Raw genomic sequence first — 22,576 nt, forward strand, 5'->3', positions numbered from 1 at the left:
ATAAATATTTAAATATGCCTACAGTTCTAAATTGTCATTCAATTACTGCATTACCTGACTAGAATATGACATGAGCATGAATGTGAACTAATTGAAACACACAACCATTTCATATGTTGTCTGTAAAGAAGTGTATCTCTTTAAAATTATTCAGTTAGGTTCGTTGCCTACTTTCATACAAACTTATTTCACTCTTGACTATCACTTCATTTTTATAACAGGGTGACACACAACATAGATGAATTTTACTGAAAAGATTTCCGAGCTTTAGCTGAGAAAGTTTTATGCTCTGACACCAGCAAAGAATGGTAGAAGTTAAAATAGTTTCTCATAGAATAGATTTTGATGTACAGTCAAGTAACCTTTACGTGGATTCTTTTTACAATGGCAAATATAAATGTCTGAATTATTTAGCGATTTAAACTTGCCGTGTAAAGCTTTCATGAAATGAAATGGCGGCAGATAAATGAACATCGGTGTATCACAGAATCAATCTGTTCCGATTACGTGAAAATAACTGACTGAATTCGATTATAAGAAACATTAATCAGCATTACATAATTGTTCTCATCATTTTCAATCTGAAATAAAACTATAACTCTTGCCAATAAACTCATATAAATATATTACCGCTATTGGCAGTGTTGCAGAGCATCCACAGCGAAACAAAGATGGAATGCAGAGGATCAAGATAATTAATATTCTTACAGAAAATATGAGATAAACTTGGATAACATTATACTCTTTTTTTTCTCCAATAATTTACAATATGTAGTTTACATAATAGTAATAATGCCAGACCTTAACATAGGCAGCAGATTAAAGTGTCTTGCTAGCATCATGGCTACTCGAACAAGAAGAAAGAATGCAAATAAAAATCAGTGATAATAATAATTGTTCTTATAATTAAAAGATATCATTGTTTTCAGTATATTTTCTGTGGTTTGTTAAGTCACTGTTACACCGTCTCTGCACTAGCAAAACCAAACTGTTTCTCTGATAACACACTTGTCTCTCATGATATCACATATTTCAAAAAATAATAAAAAATGTTTTTATAAACTATAAAATAGAGGCATGGGTGATATATTGCACCCAGGGCTGTTAAAAAAAATTTAGTGACAAAATTGTTTTTAACAGTCCACAACAGCCACGATATGCACTGATTTTAGTCATAATTATTCACTCTTCGGGTGATAGTCTCAGTATACTTAGAGTCATAATAGTTTTGATGTTGTTGTTAATATACGAGAGTGAGTCAAATGAAAACCTTAAATTTGTAATAACAAATCGAAATTTCACGCCGCCCGGTAAGTTGGTAAGCGTGCTACAAACAGCGTGCAGAACGGCCTGTAGATGGCAGCATAGTGCAGATGCACACATACTGTCGCAGTATGCACCAGGGAAGAACAGCGTTCTGTTATTTGGTTTTTTTATAGTGAAGGTGTGAAACCTATTGAAAGTCATCAATGAATGAAGGGTCAGTACGGTGATGCATGCTTGTCACAGCAGTAAGTCTGTGAATGGAGTAGGAAGTTCGCAAATGGTGTGACTTCAGTGGAAGATGCTCCTCATCCAGGTCAGGCACAGTGAGTTGTAACTCCACAGAACATTGCAGCAGTTGAAGACACAGTGAAGGAAAACCACCGAGTGACACTGACATTGCAGCATGTTTACAGATTAATCATGGGTCAGCACACCACATTGTGCATGATGTGCTCCAGTTTTACAAAGTGTTTGCAAGATGGGTGCCAGAGCAGCTGACTCCTGAAATGAGAGAAAGACGTGTTGATACTTGTGAAGAACTTCTTTGGCGCTTTGAATGAGAAGGCGATGGCTTCCTTGCAAGAATCGTTACTGGGGACGAAACCTGGGTTCACTTCCACCAACTGGAAACGAAGAGAGCGAGCAAGGAATGGTGCCATTTCTCATCACCAAAACCAAAGAAGTTTCAAACAGAACCATCAGCAGGGAAGGTTATGCTGACTCTTTTGGAACAAAAAGGCATAATTTTGAAGCATTACATGCCTAGAGGGACCACTGTCACCAGTGCATCATACACAGATCTCCTAAAAAATCATCCGCGGCCTGGAATCAAATCAAAGCGACGTGGATTGCTGTCAGCAGATGTCCTTTTGCAACACGACAATACAAGGCCCCACACTGCCCTTACAACAGTTTCAACAAACACAGACCTGCATTTTGAGTGTCTTCCTCATCCGCCATACTCACCAGACTTTGCCCAAAGTGATTTCCATATGTTTGGACCACTCAAAGACACAATGGGAGAAAGAAGTTCCGTTCTGATGAATAGGTACGCCATGCAGTGCATAAGTGGTTGCATGGACTACCAAAATAATTTTTTTCGAAAGGAATTTATGCACTTTGTAAGCGCTGGAGGACTTGCATTGAGCGTGGGGGAGATTATTTTGAAAAGTGCTACAGCTTTGTACCACTTCTGCACAATAAATAATATTTTAAAAATTATTTAAGGTTTTCATTTGACTCACCCTCTTAACATACGAGATGGATTTATATATATAACAATAAGTATTTTTGTAATAGTCAGGTTTACTTCGGTACTTAAAGATGCCTCAGAAATAACGGCGGAGACCATTACTTCCCCACCCCAATTTGGGTTTGCTGGATATGGAAAACTGGGAATAAAGCTATCCGAGGGGATCCATGACACCCATAACTACTTACTTTCTGTGTTTGGTATAGAATTTTGTGGTATTAACAAGCATTTGTTGACAATAAGTTCATATCATAATTATATGAGTATTTATTATGAAAATTTCTGTGACTAGTTCATAGGAACTCATTTCTACAACAATATTTTAAAAGTTTTTGATTTGACATAAGTCATTAAAACCGTCGGTTGTTGTGCCGATGATGAGAAGGTCTTCCACCATGTCGAGTCTCGAGAACGTCAGCAAGTGGGGCTGCTTTGAAGTCTGGATCTGCTGCTGGACCACAAGCTGCACTGGAACACACCAGGATTGTCGCCTCCCATTTTCCGCTCATTCACAAAGGGTTCATGAAAGTCGAAAATTAGTGTTAGTATACATGTCATATATTGGTGGTGCTCTGCAAAAGAACGGTTAGATTAGGGTTCGCTTTCACACACACAGATTCACTTGATATACAACTCATTGTATGACCCAGAATCATAACACTGTCCTCTCATTTCAATGTAGTGATCCACTATTTATTTATAATATTTTGTAAACGACACAGCACCAGTTGGTTTTTGCGGTGTCCGTCGTGATACTTTGTTTTCACCAGCACTGTTTATAAACATTGCTGCATGATGCAATGGAGCCAGTGCCATAGTACACATTGTTGGTGCACCACAGCAGATATAGTCTGATTCAAAATATCTTACTCCCATAGCATAGACGTGACTGCACCACTAAAGGTCTGGCATGTTGTACTGTTTTAAGTTGTTAACTGAAATCAACGTCTCTTATCATTGCAACTAATATCATTTCACTCTATGGGTGTCCGTAAAATCATTTTGAAAGTTATGATACTGTTTATTTAAAAAAATCCATAGTTTATCACATGTCTATCTCACCTTCTTTACACAGTTTTTAGTTACACATGTTCCACTGTCCAATTCACTGTCGGTGGTTTTACATTCCACACAACAGCTACATCAGTTTCATTTTGTTATAACATAATTAATGACCTTGTTAGTTGATTACATTTTGTGGCTTATGTCAAAAGATATTGACAAGGATCATGTAAACATTGACATTAATTCAGTTCATCCTCTACGTTAATCATCATCGGATCAGATAAGACCTGTGTTGATCACAGTGCACAGTCCCTTCTGTATAAACTCTTATTACATTCATCATTATTCATACGGGTAACATTACTTTTTGAAAGAATAGGACAAATGTCCATGTTCGGTATGTCAATCATAAGTGAGTTCGGAATACTTTAGTAAGAAATTCTCTTTAGTCAACCTGTAGCCAAATGGTACACAAAATCTTACTCAAGCTGAGCCAGAGTCAATAATTTAGAAAATATACAGACTCGCGTACAACTTACGGTCAACACATGTATGTGCTCAAAAGTTATCTATCCACTTAATTATTCATTTAAAGACACAGGATAATACATGAACATTTAAATTACATACAAGAAGTAGAAAACAAACAAAGTGCAATGTTTTTCCTAATCTAGCACAAATAATAAAATTCAGTATATAAAATATTGAAATGATATAGAAATTCACTAATCTTAGAGTGTGATTCACATATCTCTGGCCTGATTGACTCTAGTTTCTTTATATTAGTTTTCTGCATTTTCTGGTTGTCAAGTGACCTAAAGTACAATTTTAAAATTAACAAGACCCAAATTTATGAAATGCAGTAAGTATATCACTTATAACTACTATGTACAATACTTATACAAGTGTACCAACACTCGGCAGAAAAATGTTATTTACATCACTTCTGTAGTTATTACCATTTAGTGAAGGTATCTCTTTAAATCTCTGTAACAATACAACCCTTTCATTTTGTCAGTGTTTACTTCTGCTAGTAAGTAACATTCTTCATGTAGGAACCTCTATATAGTAGGTGCCACTTCTTATTCTGCTTCTTTAAAAGTGATGCCTTGGGATGTATACAAATTCATTTACTGCCTATTCTTGTTGGTTGGTTAATTTCTTGTCGAACTTCATTTTACGGAGTTCTACTTACATAGTAATATTTCATAACACCATCTCCACCTTTTCTTGGTGTGACATATCTTTGTTTTGCAACTTAGGTATAGTCTTAGTGCATTCATTCTTCTCCTGACTATTACCCATTAACTCATTTGGTGTAAATCCAGTTGATAGGAGTGGTAAATCATTGTATATTTCAACAAAATTGTTTAGATATTCAATCCAGTTTGTTTCCTTATTAGACATGTAGGTCCGTTAAATCTGTTTAATTCTCTGAACATTCGTTCTACTGGGTTACCGTATTTACTCGAATCTAAGCCGCACTTTTTTCCGCTTTTTGTAATCCAAAAAACCGCCTGCGGCTTAGAATCGAGTGCAAAGTAAGCGGAAGTTCTGAAAAATGTTGGTAGGTGCTGCCACAACTAACTTCTGCCGTCGCATATATGTAGCACTACACAGGCATGCTTTGCAGGCACAAAGATAAATACTGGCGCCAAAACCTCTGCATCAGTAAACAAATTTAAAAAAAAAGGTGGAAGATGAGATTTTCTCTCTGCCCCGAGTTTCGACCACTGCATTTTCATACATTATCCAATGAAGTAAATACAAATTCCATATTGTTCGTCTTAGAATGTAGCAGCCTTTCAATGTACTACGAAAATCCGACTGGCAAGACTGTTTGGGATGTTTGTCAATATGGCCAACTCTACGTTCTGAATTTATTCCTACCTGTGACAAGAGATGGTTGCTAATAGGAACTTTTGTGAATTGTGAATCACATGCAGTATTCTCTTCACCATAAGAATAATACGAATGTAAACATTTTGCCATGTATTCCTACGTGTTTCCTGTTATCTCATTTAAATCCTGTCTTCCTAATAAACTATGAAACTAGAGTGAGACAACAGCAAACGCAGAAGAACATACATATCATGTCATGTTTATATTCGTATTATTCCTATGCTGAATAGTGATACAGTCAGAAATGAAGCACGGCAACTGACTAGATTTTTAAACCTAAGATGACTCTAATTTCTGTGCAGTATGTAATGTACTAAAGAGGCGTCTGCAGAAATGTTCAAACGGAGAAAAATTTTCGTTAAACTTTTGTTCAGAACATCTATCATATGCAGTCTATTATTTGGTTCTTGTTGATCGTTATCAAAGAAAGCGGCAGTGTAAGTAACAACAAATAGCAGTCTCTTGCCATTGTTTCGCTAATGAGACGATTCCTCTCTCTTTTTTTTTAACTGTAAGCGACGGTAGGTGCACAAAAGCAATCCATGCCGCGAGCGGCGACAGGCCGTAAACACGCATTATGAGAATGCGACAAACAATGCATGCCACAGTATAATAATGCATTTTGAGCTTAGAGTGACGAAAAACCTATAACAAAGAGAACGGCACTTATCAGATCAAAGAAAAATAAGTAATCAATTCAAACCAGACAAAGCACGTGAAAAAGGCTCTCTAGTATAAATACGGACGGAGCACCTGACGCATAGCAATGACTACGTGGTAAAGCTTAACTGCTAAGTTTACCACACGTACCAAACTACTGTAGCTTTATCGTCATTCATTCGACCTAAATTGTCTCATATTACAATGGACCAACTTTGTTTCGGTTTGGAGTTGCGATCTAAAACGTTTCTCCCCCTTGAATTTCGAGTCTCAAATTCCAGGTGCGGCTTAGATTCGGGAAAATTTTTTTCCTTGATTTAGAGTTTCATTTTTCAGGTGTGGCTTAGATTCGAGTGCGGCTTCGATTCGGGTAAATGCGGTACTGCTAGGTGAAAATCTTGATATTAAGACATGTCTTATTCCATATTCTTCCATTATATTTTTCCATCTGCTTCCAGTAAAATTGTCTGTTATAACAGTGGTAGGGTATCCAATTGTTCTAAAGTAATCTTTAGTTAGCTTTCTCCCAGTACTGCTAGCAGTTGCTGCACGCAAAGCCTACATTTTCAGATGTTTGGAGAATAAATCATATATAGCTAGGATGTATTTGACCCCCCCCCCCCCCCCCCTTGAGCTGTCAGTAGGGGTCCTGTTATGTCCACTGCAATTACCTCTCTAGGTCTTTGTGTTATTATTGGGTGTAATTCTGTATCCCTGCACCTATTGTTTGGCTGTGCCTTTTGGCATATGTCACATTTTCTCAGTACTTCTTGGACTGTCTTTTTCTGGTTTGGGAAGTAACACTATTGTTTAATTTTAAGTGTAGTTTTGACAATTACAAAATGTCCCCAATCCCAGTGGGTGAACCAGATTAAATCTTCAAGTTGATCTGTAGGGATGCACACACACCATCCACTGTTGGGCTCCTTCATTTTATAGAATAAAAATTTTATCATGTAACTATGTAACTGGTAACATTAATGCAAGACACTATCTTGTTGTTGTTTGAGGACGTCCCTAATGTTTTTCCACATAGGATCATTTTCCTGTGACTTTTACAAGTTTTTCCACATTTCTGTGTATCTTTCTCGATACGTCAAGTCTTTTATGAACAAAACTTTAAATTCCATAGAATTCTCAACTATTGCTGTGAATTCTGACATTCCTTGTGGCAATCTCAAAAGAGTACCCGCAACAACGTGGTCTGGCCCATTGTCATGTCTTATCTCAAAGTTATAGTCCTGTAGTGCCAGAGTCCCTCTAGCTAAATGTCAGTGTAGCAATTTACAAGAAAGCATTAATGCCTGATGGTCGCATTGAACATTCACATACTTCCCATAGACATAATAATGGAATTTTTTTTAATGCAAAGACAATGGCCAATGCTTCCAGTTCTGTCACAGTGTCACATTTCACCAATATACAACTGGCAAATCTTATCATTCTTATGTCCAGTCCATTTTCTTGTTGTTCAGTTTGGAACAGATGTGCTCCTAAGCCATAGCTTGAATTATCAGTAGCAATAAAGAAGTCTTTTGACATATCTGGCTGGTGCAAGATTGGTGCATGCTTCTTTAATCCTATCAAAATCTTCTCTGCATTGATTGGTCCAGCAGCATCATGCATTCTTTTTCAATAATCCTAGTAATGCGTCACTGTTTAATTGTTGAGTGGGTAGAAAATGCCAGGAGGAGGACGCCAAACCAATGAAACTCTTTAATTGTCGCTTAGTTTTGGGATAAAGGAAGTTAGCAATTGCTGCTATCTTAGTGGGATCTGGTTTGATACTCTCAGGTGAAATAATACGTCCTAGAAATTTAATCTACTTTTCGGCAAATTTTGATTTCTCTATATTTACCACGACTCCCCTTTAGACAAATTTACTTAGAACATCTTGCAATAGATTAATGTGCTCGTCCCATCTCTCTGTTGCTAGTAAGAGATCATCAACATATGCTGTGGCTCGATCGAGCAACTGTGGCCCCAGCACATTGTCAAGTGCCGCAATAAATACTCTGGCGTGGTTAACACACTGGACTCGCATTCGGGAGGACAACGGTTCAATCCCGTCTCCAGCCATCCTGATTTAGGTTTTCCGTGATTTCCCTAAATCGTTTCAGGCAAATGCCGGGATGGTTCCCTTGAAAGGCCACGGCCGATTTCCTTCCCCATCCTTCCCTGACCTGGGCTTGTGCTCCGTCTCTAATGACCTCGTTGTCGACGGGACGTTATTTGCCAGAATGATGATCTCAGATCTAAAGAGCTTAAGTATCCTTTGCCATAAAACTTCTGGATCTGCTCGTCTAAATTGTCGGGTTTCATTTGCACAGGCATGATAATTTTGTTAATGTCCCGTGCGTCAAGAACCAGTCTAACTCTTTTATCTGCTTTTCTTATTGTTAGCGGAGGACTACCATAAGGGGAGTTCGATGTCTCAGTTATACCCCAGCCCACCATCTTCCTTATCTTTTTCATGACCTCTTCCTTTCTGGTCCAGGGGACCAAGTAAGATGCTCAACAATAGCTCTTATGTGGATATACCTGCATATCATAGCCATATCCTTTCACGATACCAGGCTTATCTGCAAATACTGCAGGGTATTTAGATAATAACTCTGTCAATTGTTTAGCTTGAAATTCCTCAATGTTTGTTGCTTGATAGTGTCACTGATAGTCTTGGAATTGAGTGCATCATTATTTTGATGGATTATGACAGAATTTCATTTGTTCATTCTCCAACATGAGCTGTTTTGGAACACTGATGGAAAAAATCAAATTTCTTATTGGTTACGAGCTGCATGAAATTCATGGTTGAGGTCAATTGTCATCTGTTGCTGATGGTATTTAAAGGTGAAGGTCGCATGGGCAACGTCTATTATTGCCTCCTTCTTCCGCATAAAATCTAGTCCCAGTAAGACCGAAAGATTCTCTACTAAAAGGAATGTGCATGCTATGGCTCAAATTTCCATTTGAATCTCAGCTTGAGTCTGGAACTTGATTGTTTGGGCCTTCTGTCCTAGTGCACCAACAACTTTGCAGTTTGAAACAGGCAAAACTGGTAATTTTCTTATCTGCGAGGCCCTTTTATAGAACTGCATATTCATAACTGACACACTCGCTCCGGTATCAAGAAGTGTAGTGGTGGTCACATTGCTTATAATTGCAGTTATTCGTGCTTGAACTATTTATTTCTTCTCTTTGTCCAAAATGGTGGGCTCTTCGACCTACTGCCTTCGTTTCCATCCTTGGTCACCTGTCGAAGGCATACAGGGCCCAATTTTAGTTTGATGGTTTCTTATTATTTGGTTCCTGCTCAGAAGGCATCTCCACTATCCTCGCATTTTGTTGGTCGTTAGTGGGAGATGGTCTTACTCATTTATTCCACTGTTGTGGATAAGGATTATCCTGCATGGGTATAGCGTGCATAAAATTTATTGGCTGTGAATGCGAACCGTATGTTGGTTGTGGATTCCAACCACTAGGACCTGGCTGTTGCCAGTATCCTTGCCCTGACCGCATGTTTTTTGGGTTGTCCACATAAGGACTATTTTGCCCACTTCCAGTTCTCCTTTTATGATTAAAATGGTTATTTACGTTTTCGTTATCACCCTGTTGATGATTATTATTCAATACAGGTTGGTTTTGATTGCTTTTGTTACTGTTGTTTTCTACCTTTGATCCATAATTCATTTTATTATTATTGTAATAACCCCAATTATTGAACTGTTTACTTTTATTTTTCCTAGGACTGTTATCGCCCGTGATTGAAGGGTTCCCATTCCATGATGGTTTACCATTATTATTATTATTCCTACGATTGGCAATTCCTTCAGTAGATTTTCTTACATCATCCTGTACTAAATCTAACTCGTCAGTTATGATAAGAAACTCCTTTATATCAGTATCAGGGGTGTTAAATAATTGTTGTCAAATAGTGACTGGTATTCTTACTTTCAGAACTCCCAACAAATCTTTAAGTATTACAGGCTCATCCCAGTGACTGGCCATATTTTTATATTTTTCAAAGTATTTCCTTGGTCTGCCCATCTTTGGGTTATACATTTCGGCACTGTACACTGTTTTGCGTAATCTTTCTTGTATAGACTCAGACCAAAATTGCTCTAAAAATTCCTTTTCAAATTCGTCAGAACTCAGAAATTTTGTCAGTGGAATAAAGGTAAGGTGCTACTTAACTTTCATGCTGGATATGTGTGTGTGTGTGTGTGTGTGTGTGCGAGTGTATACCCCTTCTTTCCCCCTAAGGTAAGTCTTTCCGCTCCCGGGATTGGAATGACTCCTTACCCTCTCCCTTAAAACCCACATCCTTTCGTCTTTTCCCTCTCCTTCCCTCTTTCTTGATGAGGCAACAGTTTGTTGCGAAAGCTTGAATTTTGTGTGTGTGTTTGTATTTGTTTGTGTGTCTATCGGCCTGCCAGCACTTTCGTTCGGTAAGTCACATCATCTTTATTTTTAGATAAATTTTTCCCACGTGGAATGTTTCCCTCTATTATATTGATATATATATATATATGGGAAACATTCTACGCGGGAAAAATATATTTAAAAACAAAGATGATGTGACTTACCATACGAAAGCGCTGGCAGGTCGATAGAAACACAGACACATACATACACACAAAATTCAAGCTTTCGCAACAAACTGTTGCCTCATCAGGAAAGAGGGAAGGAGAGGGAAAGGCGAAAGGAAGTGGGTTTTTTGGGAGAGGGTAAGGAGTCATTCCAACCCCGGGAGCGGAAAGACTTACCTTAGGGGGAAAAAAGGACGGGTATACACTCGCACACACACACATATCCATCCACACATATACAGACACAAGCAGACATATTTAAAGACAAAGAGTTTGGGCAGAGATGTCAGTCGAGGCGGAAGTGCAGAGGCAAAGATGATGTTGAATGACAGGTGAGGTATGAGTGGCGGCAACTTGAAATTAGCGGAGATTGAGGCCTGGTGGGTAACGGGAAGAGAGGATATATTGAAGAACAAATTCCCATCTCCGGAGTTCGGATAGGTTGGTGTTGGTGGGAAGTATCCAGATAACAGTGTAACACTGTGCCAAGATGTGCTGGCCGTGCACCAAGGCATGTTTAGCCACAGGGTGATCCTCATTACCAACAAACACTGTCTGCCTGTGACCATTCATGCGAATGGACAGTTTGTTGCTGGTCATTCCCACATAGAATGCATCACAGTGTAGTCAGGTCAGTTGGTAAATCACATGGGTGCTTTCACATGTGGCTCTGCCTTTGATCGTGTACACCTTCCGGGTTACAGGACTGGAGTAGGTGGTGGTGGGAGGGTGCATGGGACAGGTTTTACACCGGGGGCGGTTACAAGGATAGGAGCCAGAGGGTAGGGAAGGTGGTTTGGGGATTTCATAGGGATGAACTAACAGGTTACGAAGGTTAGGTGGACGGCGGAAAGACACTCTTGGTGGAGTGGGGAGGATTTCATGAAGGATGGATCTCATTTCAGGGCAGGATTTGAGGAAGTCGTATCCCTGCTGGAGAGCCACATTCAGAGTCTGGTCCAGTCCCGGAAAGTATCCTGTCAGAAGTGGGGCACTTTTGTGGTTCTTCTGTGGGGGATTCTGGGTTTGAGGGGATGAGGAAGTGGCTCTGGTTATTTGCTTCTGTACCAGGTCGGGAGGGTAGTTGCGGGATGCGAAAGCTGTTGTCAGGTTGTTGGTGTAATGGTTCAGGGATTCCGGACTGGAGCAGATTTGTTTGCCACGAAGACCTAGGCTGTAGGGAAGGGACCGTTTGATGTGGAATGGGTGGCAGCTGTCATAATGGAGGTACTGTTGCTTGTTGGTGGGTTTGATGTGGACAGACGTGTGAAGCTGGCCATTAGTAGGACCAGGTGAATCTGATGGAACCAAAGGAGTTGAGGTTGGAGAGGAAATTCTGGAGTTCTTCTTCACTGTGAGTCCAGATCATGAAGATGTCATCAATAAATCTGTACCAAACTTTGGGTTGGCAGGCCTGGGTAACCAAGAAGGCTTCCTCTAAGCGACCCATGAATAGGTTGGCGTACCAGGGGGCCATCCTGGTACCCATGGCTGTTCCCTTTAATTGTTGGTATGTCTGGCCTTCAAAAGTGAAGAAGTTGTGGGTCAGGATGAAGCTGGCTAAGGTGATGAGGAAAGAGGTTTTAGGTAGGGTGGCAGGTGATCGGCGTGAAAGGAAATGCTCCATCGCAGCGAGGCTCTGGACGTGCGGAATATTTGTGTATAAGAAAGTGGCATCAATGGTTACAAGGATGGTTTCCGGGGGTAACACATTGGGTAAGGATTCCAGGCGTTGGAGAAAGTGGTTGGTGTCTTTGATGAAGGATGGGAGACTGCATGTAATGGGTTGATGGTATTGATCTATGTAGGCAGAGATACGTTCTGTGGGGGCTTGGTAACCAGCTACAATGGGGCGGCCGGGATGATTGGGTTTGTGGATTTTAGGAAGAAGGTAGAAGGTAGAAGGTAGGGGTGTGGGGTGTCGGTGGGGTCAGGAGGTTGATGAAGTCAGGTGAAAGGTTTTGCAGGGGGCCTAAGGTTCTGAGGATTCCTAGAAGCTCCGCCTGGACATCGGGAATGGGGTTACCTTGGCAAACTTTGTATGTGGTGTTGTCTGAAAGCTGACGCAGTCCCTCAGCCACATACTCCCGACGATCAAGTACCACGGTCGTGGAACCCTTGTCCGCCGGAAGAATGACGATGGATCGGTCAGCCTTCAGATCACGGATAGCCTGGGCTTCAGCAGTGGTGATGTTGGGAGTAGCATTAAGGTTTTTTAAGAAGGATTGAGATGCAAGGCTGGAAGTCAGAAATTCCTGGAAGGTTTGGAGAGGGTGATTTTGAGGAAGAGGAGGTGGGTCCCGCTGCGACGGAGGACGGAACTGTTTCAGGCAGGGTTCAATTTGGATGGTGTCTTGGGGAGTTGGATCATTAGGAGTAGGATTAGGATCATTTTTCTTCATGGCAAAGTGATATTTCCAGCAGAGAGTACGAGTGTAGGACAGTAAACCTTTGACGAGGGCTGTTTTGTTGAATCTGGGAGTGGGGCTGAAGGTGAGGCCTTTGGATAAGACAGAGGTTTCGGATTGGGAGAGAGATTTGGAGGAAAGGTTAACTACTGAATTAGGGTGTTGTGGTTCCAGATTGTGTTGATTGGAATTTTGAGGTTTTGGAGGGAGAGGAACTGGAAGTGGGAGATTGAGTAGATGGGAGAGACTGGGTTTGTGTGCAATGAGAGGAGGTTGAGGTTTGCTGGAAAGGTTGTGAAGGGTGAGTGAGTTGCCTTTCCGGAAGTGGGAAACCAGGAGATTGGATAGTTTTCTGAGGTGGAGGGTGGCATGCTGTTCTAATTTACGGTTGGCCTGTAGGAGGATGCTCTGAACATCCGCTGTGGATGTGGGAGTGGAAAGATTAAGGATAGGAGTTGACGGGTGTGTTCATTGGCTGAGTTGATGTGTAGGTAAAGGATTAGGTGGGTGAGGGCAATATTATATTGATATCATTAATTTGAACCCAACAATTACGTTTGTTATTGTCACTGTTGCATTTCGAAATATTTTCTGTCGTCTTATTTTCTCTTTCTGTTTTTGCCAGTAGTTTCACTTTGTATTCACCTTCTCCTTTTTACCGTAATCTGATATACAATTTTATCCCGTCTATATATACTCAATAATACGTAACCCACTTCCAAACAATAACAAAAAATAAAAAATTTTGCCGCTTTCAACACTACCGCCGCTATAAAATCCACCATTTCTAGTTCACAAACAGTTCCTTTCACCTTTTAAACAACCATTTCGGCTAGTTCTAATAACTTTCGCTTTATTTCCATTTCCGTTTTTCCCACATCGCTGATAATTTTTAGCCGCTTCCCACAGGTTTTAACGTCATTATTTCTTCTTCAGATAATTGTTAGCCTCATTTTCATAATCTGCCACCACAAAACCACTCCTTTTAATATATTACACGCAGTTTTTTCGCTATTTTCCCGAATTTCTCCGTCCTCTAACGTGTTTTGGCGGCAACACAACCACCTAACCTTTGTGCACATCGTTGTCTACCAACCCAAGTCCAACATAGCCCAGCTGTAACCAACACCCTTTCGCCTTTTTTCACACCGGATGTCCAGTTACTTTCCAGTCCACCTTTATCCCTCTCCATATATCTTTATTTTCATTTTCATTTCCTCATGTTACACTTTCCACTTTCTAATACCATGTCACCCTCACAACACCCCCACAACGACCCCATTAAGTTTTATTTACATTCCCTCCGCAAACATGCCTTCGCCCTAGCCAGATTACGCTCCCATATTCTATTTTCTCAGGCTTGTCTGACATTTGGCATTACCCCCAAAGGCCTCACACTTAAAGTTCCCATCTCTGGCTGCAACCCTTCTTTCCATCAGTCCCTATACCAGTTCCAAACTGAACAATCCATTGCCCTCACCCACCTAATCCTTCACCTACACATCAACTCAGCCAATGAACACACCCGTCAACTCCTATCCTTAATAAAAGTCCTCAACTTTCCTCTCCCAAATCCACGCCAGCTGTTCAGAGCATCCTTCTACAGGCCAACCGCAAATTAGAACAGCATGCCACCCTCCACCTCAAAAAACTATCCAATCTCCTGGTTTCCCACCTCCGGAAAGGCAACTCACTCACCCTTCACAACCTTTCCAGCAAACCTCAACCTCCTCTCATTGCACACAAACCCAGTCTCTCCCATCTACTCAATCTCCCACTTCCAGCTCCACTCCCTCCAAAATCTCAAAATTCCAATCAACACAATCTGGAACCACAACACCCTAATTCAGTAGTTAACCTTTCCTCCAAATCTCTCTCCCAATCCGAAACCTCTGTCTTATCCAAAGGCCTCACCTTCAGCCCCACTCCCAGATTCAACGAAACAGCCCTCGTCAAGGGTTTACTGTCCTAGACTCGTACTCTTTGCTGAAAATATCACTTTGCCATGAAGAAAAATGATCCTAATCCTACTCCTAATGATCCAACTCCCCAAGACACCATCCAAATTGAACCCTGCCTGGAACAGTTCCGTCCTCCGTCACAGCGGGACCCACCTCCTCTTCCTCAAAATCACCCTCTCCAAACCTTCCAGGAATTTCTGACTTCCAGCCTTGCATCTCAATCCTTCTTAAAAAACCTTAATCCTACTCCCAACATCACCACTGCTGAAGCCCAGGCTATCCGTGATCTGAAGGCTGACCGATCCATCGTCATTCTTCCGGCGGACAAGGGTTCCACGACCGTGGTACTTGATCGTCGGGAGTATGTGGCTGAGGGACTGCGTCAGCTTTCAGACAACACCACATACAAAGTTTGCCAAGGTAACCCCATTCCCGATGTCCAGGCGGAGCTTCAAGGAATCCTCAGAACCTTAGGCCCCCTGCAAAACCTTTCACCTGACTTCATCAACCTCCTGACCCCACCGACACCCCACACCCCTACCTTCTACCTTCTTCCTAAAATCCACAAACCCAATCATCCCGGCCGCCCCATTGTAGCTGGTTACCAAGCCCCCACAGAACGTATCTCTGCCTACGTAGATCAACACCTTCAACCCATTACATGCAGTCTCCCATCCTCCATCAAAGACACCAACCACTTTCTCGAACGCCTGGAATCTTTACCCAATGTGTTACCCCCAGAAACCATCCTTGTAACCATTGATGCCACTTCCTTATACACAAATATTCCGCACGTCCAGGGCCTCGCTGCGATGGAGCATTTCCTTTCACGCCGATCACCTGCCACCCTACCTAAAACCTCTTTCCTCATCACCTTAGCCAGCTTCATCCTGACCCACAACTTCTTCACTTTTGAAGGCCAGACATACCAACAATTAAAGGGAACAGCCATGGGTACCAGGATGGCCCCCTGGTACACCAACCTATTCATGGGTCGCTTAGAGGAAGCCTTCTTGGTTACCCAGGCCTGCCAACCCAAAGTTTGGTACAGATTTATTGATGACATCTTCATGATCTGGACTCACAGTGAAGAAGAACTCCAGAATTTCCTCTCCAACCTCAACTCCTTTGGTTCCATCAGATTCACCTGGTCCTACTAATGGCCAGCTTCACACGTCTGTCCACATCAAACCCACCAACAAGCAACAGTACCTCCATTATGACAGCTGCCACCCATTCCACATCAAACGGTCCCTTCCCTACAGCCTAGGTCTTCGTGGCAAACAAATCTGCTCCAGTCCGGAATCCCTGAACCATTACACCAACAACCTGACAACAGCTTTCGCATCCCGCAACTACCCTCCCGACCTGGTACAGAAGCAAATAACCAGAGCCACTTCCTCATCCCCTCAAACCCAGAATCCCCCACAGAAGAACCACAAAAGTGCCCCACTTCTGACAGGATACTTTCCGGGACTGGACCAGACTCTGAATGTGGCTCTCCAGCAGGGATACGACTTCCTCAAATCCTGCCCTGAAATGAGATCCATCCTTCATGAAATCCTCCCCACTCCACCAAGAGTGTCTTTCCGCCGTCCACCTAACCTTCGTAACCTGTTAGTTCATCCCTATGAAATCCCCAAACCACCTTCCCTACCCTCTGGCTCCTATCCTTGTAACCGCCCCCGGTGTAAAACCTGTCCCATGCACCCTCCCACCACCACCTACTCCAGTCCTGTAACCCGGAAGGTGTACACGATCAAAGGCAGAGCCACATGTGAAAGCACCCACGTGATTTACCAACTGACCTGCCTACACTGTGATGCATTCTATGTAGGAATGACCAGCAACAAACTGTCCATTCGCATGAATGGTCACAGGCAGACAGCGTTTGTTGGTAATGAGGATCACCCTGTGGCTAAACATGCCTTGGTGCATGGCCAGCACATCCTGGCACAGTGTTACACCGTTATCTGGATACTTCCCACCAACACCAACCTATCTGAACTCCGGAGATGGGAATTTGTTCTTCAATATATCCTCTCTTCCCGTTACCCACCAGGCCTCAATCTCCGCTAATTTCAAGTTGCCACCACTCATACCTCACCTGTCATTCAACATCATCTTTGCCTCTGCACTTCCGCCTCGACTGACATCTTTGCCCAAACTCTTTGTCTTTAAATATGTCTGCTTGTGTCTGTATATGCGTGGATGGATATGTGTGTGTGTGCGAGTGTATACCCGTCCTTTTTTCCCCCTAAGGTAAGTCTTTCCGCTCCCGGGATTGGAATGACTCCTTACCCTCTCCCAAAAAACCCACTTCCTTTCGCCTTTTCCCTCTCCTTCCCTCTTTCCTGATGAGGCAACAGTTTGTTGCGAAAGCTAGAATTTTGTGTGTATGTTTGTTTTAGTTTGTTTTTCTATCAACCTGCCAGCGCTTTCATGTTGCATACCCCAAATGTTTTGCATCACCTTTTTTTTTCCATCAAGCAGCATGGAGGTGACAATAGTTTCACCACCATCACGGGCTTCTCCAGGTTACTCATTTCTGCATTTACATGCAGTACTGTTGCAGAAGAGTTGTTCCTTTCTCTCGTACAAGGCACACATGCACTAGTTTCTGACAGGACCAAATCACTGCTGCTGAGTTCTTTTTAGAATGTAACATGACTTCCTGTAATTAAGTTTTTGGTGTCTTTTTCTCACCAAAGGTATACATCTGTGAAATGGATATGGACGCTTCAGTGTGCTCGAAGAGGAACATCCACAATCGTTCAGAGAAAGACATCAGTGAGATCATCGAAAACTGGGAGCCTACTCCGAAACACTACCTCCGCCTTGATGTTCGCTCATTGCTACAATCAGTCGCTATCACAGAGGTAAGGTGAAACATTGTTTAAGTGCCTCACTATTGCAGTTTTTGTTGAGATTGCTTTGTGTTTCTAGCAGTGACTGTAGAAATGACAACCAGTCTGACAGTAGATGTTTCCTTATCAATTCCTGTTAATCTGTGTGACCAGTGCTCTACAGTTAATGTTTAATACGTATGTCAAGAAAACTGAAGTATGCACAGATAGCAGTGGAACACTGGTGTGCAGTTTTGTCTTCCTCATTTAAATGATCAGTGTCTTCACCTTCAAAGAGGAGCAGGCATCTGCATGCTGATGTTTTAAAGGTCAGCACTGGCAGAATCCAGTTCCTTGTTTCCAGTTATTTAGAACTACATTCTCATTAGGGTAATGTTACCCATTTACACAACAAAGAACCACGTGCGAACATTCTGGTAGATACAGCATTACAGATTTTATCCGTGATCTAGTACGGAAGAATATGGCTATTAAATTACCCCTTCATTGAAAAAGATGAAGTTACTCTTTTGTGTGGTCTGCATCTTTAACAGTTCCATACTGAAAAAATTCAAATTCACAGAATCAAGGAAGTCCTCAAGGACAATACTGTCCATCTTGAAAGGCCACAAAGAACATTTTATTTGGGGCTTGTTTTTAGCTTGCTACATCCCATAAAATCACTGATTATTGTTTTGATTCCATGCCCACAACTTGTCATTGATTTTCCTGTGATTCAGTGAACTGTTGTATTCAGTCATGTATGCATTTAGTGGGTCCTTCCAGGTTCCATGTATCACTGTTCTTGTGCACATGTGAGTACTGTAAGTTACTCACCTAACATGAAGTTACTGTTGATTAATGTGAATAATTGAGATGATGTAAAACAATGCTGTATTAACATCTCACACTGCTAGCAAAGTTTTTCTTACTCCTGGAATGAACACAATAAAGTACAACACATCCATTTTGGAACAACTGTGGAGAGAGATAAGTAATCATCTCTTCTCTATACTGGGTGTTCATTTTAACAGAAGCAATTGAAAAATCTCAAAAACTCCCGTGTGCCATTGGATATTCAAGGGCTTTTGAGTAGCATGTCTATTCCTCCGATTACAGCACCATCTGCGGTAAAATGAAGAAACTGCTTCAGACAAAACATATGTAGATTTTGCCATAGAATTGTAATCTGCAGTAAAAAGTGGGGATACCCATTGAAGATTTCAAAGTTGCCCCCATACACGAGGTGGGATGGAGAGTTGAGTGTGATATCATTGGTTGTACCCCTCAGAGACAAACAAATTGGAATTAAATTGGAATCATAACTTTTTTGATCAGATGTGTAGTTTTCGAAATATTTCCATGTCTTCAGTTAAAATGAGCACCCGGTATATGTAAACTGAAGATGATTACTCACATCAGTGTGTTTATGTTTGCTAATCTCAGGAACTGCTGTAGGGATTTCGGTCTGGTTTTGGCTAATAGGTAGACTGAGTCATGAGGAAGATTTTTGTATATAATTTATAAATATTTCTTACAAATTTTCTGGATTATGGTGAGTTAAAGTTAAGTTGTGAAAGCATTGTCATTGCCACCTGGCAAACAGCCATTGTAACTTAAGAGAGCAGCAGTGACTGTAGAACGCTGCAAGTGGAATCTAATTTGCATCTGGTGTGGTGTTCTAGTGACAGAGTATGTTGCTGAAAACTGAAAGGATGTGGGATCAAATCCCAGCTGGGTCACTTTTTTTCATTTTGCCATTTAACCTAGTGTTGACCTCAACAGTATTGAGATATGGATATGTAAATATTATGAGAATTTCGGACTGCCAATTTATGCTTCCCTCAGATCCGCATTCATTATGTGCACTTCTAATTCACTGCAAATTCTTTGAACAACTGACAGTGAGTTACTCACGTTTGAAGTGATGTAATGAGCATGACTGACAATGAAAAGGTACCTACCTCATCATGAGGCTGTGATGTTAGACTTACAGTTTGAAATAATCAAATATTTTTAACCAATAGTTTCTCTGCAAATGTTTGAGAAGAACTGCTTAACTAAAACTATGTGCAATTCCAAAATATGAGTTAGTTAGTTAGTTACATGTTTCATGGATCATTTTGCACAATAGATCCTAATGATGTGGAACGAGTCATTTTGCATTCACATCACACTTTAATTTGTACATAAACTTATATTTTTGAGGTCCCCCCCTCCTCACACACACACACACACACACACACACACACACACACACACACACACAAAAGTAAGTATGAGTTAGTAATTCCTGCCCACCACCTTGTACACATTACAATAATAGAAATTCTCCTATGGAATAGGAGTTGTTTCAAGAAGAAACTTTCTGAATTTGCTATCAAATTTTACTTTGCTTGTTGTCAGACATTTTATATCACTGGGTAAGTGATCAAAAATTTTTGTTGCACAGTTGTGCATCCATTTCTGTGCTAGAGAGGACCTTAATGTGGAGTAATGAATTCGATTTTTCCTTGTGGTATTGCAATTATACACATCATTGTTCCTTTCGAACTGTAGTAGATCATTTACAGCAAACTTCACGAGGGGATAAATATACTGTGAAGCAGTAGGCTGAATACTAAACTCCTTAAATATATGTCTACATGATCATGGATGAACACCATATATTATTGGTTTTATTTTTAATTCTCCAAGTACAACATTTTTCGGAAAAACTATTTCAGCAGTTACAGCAACTTTGCTTTGTTTACATACAATATGTTCTTTCAGCAGCGTGGCAAATAACTCAACTGTCAGCTTTATGCCTTGCTTGAATCAAACCTAGATGTTGATGTGATTCTTTGCATGGCGCGTTATTGAAGTCTGCCATAAAGAATCCAAGGCAAAGAATTGCGGCAACAGCTCTTAAAAGTGCATCACAGTGCATGCTAAACTTCACAAGAGGAGTGCTGTAACACTAGCTGAATGTGTACATCATTTGTGTTTTTTCTTATTTTTTTTCTTTTATTTGTGCCACCTCAGCCAGCCTCCAGTTCATATTGAATCATTCACTAATATACACCCATGATTCATGTGACATTATCGACACTGATTGTAAATGTATTACTTACATCATGATGTCCTCTCATCATTGCCATGAAATGTCACTCCAGTTGCCAATTCAATACAGAGCACATGACATTCATACCTTCAGATGACCTGTGCTGTGCACTGCTTACATTGCATAAGTTATATGAAAGTGGTGGTATTCAGTTATTTAATGTTGTTCTCTTAAATTTATTCGTAACCACACTCAGTGGCCCACAGACAAAATACACTACGCCACACGAGTTCTCTGGCCTAACCTACTTAAAGCTATCTGTGCGAACCTGGGGCAGGTCACTACTTTACTCAAAAACAATGGTGGAATTTTAGAAATGTGTGCTGTAAGTTATATATTGATTAAACATGTGGTTTATTGTGAAAAGGGGAAGGCAAGGAGGGAGAATAGTGAAGGAAATAAGATGTCAAGTTATAAACCCTACATGTAACTATTTGTTAACATGGCAGCGTATGTTAATTAAATGACAAAAAACATATATAACAAAAAAATCTTTGTCTTGGAACACAAAAATCAGGCACTGCCAAACACTGGAAAGGCCAAGCACCATATACAGGAGAAACACTTTACACGTTGGTGGATCTTGAAAAACGGGAAAAAGTTGAAAGAAGAATTCTAATAAAAAACTGGGACCTAAAAGTAATAATAATGCTAAATACAGATTAAGATAAAACAGAGTACTCAGTTTTAAAATGGAGATGCTAACTAATGTAACGAGGAAAAGTTGACAGCCGTTTTATGGACACTGATACTGAATGGATAGTAACAGACTAACCAATCAGATCTTCAGATTGTTAAATAGCTATGAATCCAAACCCCGGTGTTTCACTAAAACTGATAACAGAATACTTTCTAGAGATGCAACATAAAAGGCAGCATTTCACGAAAGAGAGAGACCCAAACTGTAGTTCTTGTAGTAGAGGACATGAGAAATGACAGGGTGAGGAATTGAGGTGAGAATAATACAAGCTAATAGTATAAGACCTCCTTGCAAGACATTGTGTTCTGTTTTCTTTTATTACTTCATTGTGTTTCAATAGTGTTGGAGCACCTGAAACAGGGTCTTTTCTTTCAATCTATACACTTAATTTGACAATTTAAAGCAATTGTGGAAAAATAATCAAGTTATCAGCTTGACTATTTTTGTAATTTGGAAACTATTGGACTGCCTCACCCTGTTATGTTGCAAATTTTAGAATTATTTTCCAGTTTTAGATATTATGGAAAGTAAAGTTCATGTGATTTTTGCTTAAATCATGTCCCAGCTGAAGAGTGTTTACCGTATTCTGGAGTATGTTACAATACATCCATTTGCTTCTACTAGCTACCTGTGGTTATTTACTCTACTGTGATGGAAACACACTGTAAGCTTCTTATCTTTATTATTAGGCAAAAAGCGACCCACTATTAGTGTACCCAATGTTCCCATTTTACCTGGATTAAACACCTTTTGAGAATTGTTTTTTCCAGCGTAATCACAATTTCATAAGAACTCAGTCCAGTTATCTTTCTGCTACCTTTCTTCTGTTATTTGTCACTTTTTTCTTAGCTTTGTCTATGCTTAACCCATATTTTGTGACAGAC

At 40.7% G+C, this 22,576-nt stretch overlaps 1 protein-coding gene across 10 annotated transcripts in view; it reads left to right on the plus strand.

Moving 5' to 3' along the window:
- LOC126424541 (YLP motif-containing protein 1) overlaps positions 1 to 22,576 on the plus strand; it is a 406,391-nt gene that overhangs the window by 255,499 nt on the left and 128,316 nt on the right. For all 10 annotated transcript variants that reach the window (XR_007576188.1, XR_007576187.1, XR_007576189.1 and 7 more), the window contains one exon: positions 17,755 to 17,922. Coding sequence is in view for 7 of the 10 variants with exons in the window: in XM_050087281.1 (XP_049943238.1) it covers positions 17,755 to 17,922 (168 nt within the window). In the remaining 3 variants the exon portion in view is untranslated. The remainder of the gene's footprint in view (positions 1 to 17,754; positions 17,923 to 22,576) is intronic.

This window comes from Schistocerca serialis, chromosome 10 (genome assembly GCF_023864345.2).
Source record: "Schistocerca serialis cubense isolate TAMUIC-IGC-003099 chromosome 10, iqSchSeri2.2, whole genome shotgun sequence".
Lineage (NCBI taxonomy): Eukaryota > Metazoa > Arthropoda > Insecta > Orthoptera > Acrididae > Schistocerca > Schistocerca serialis.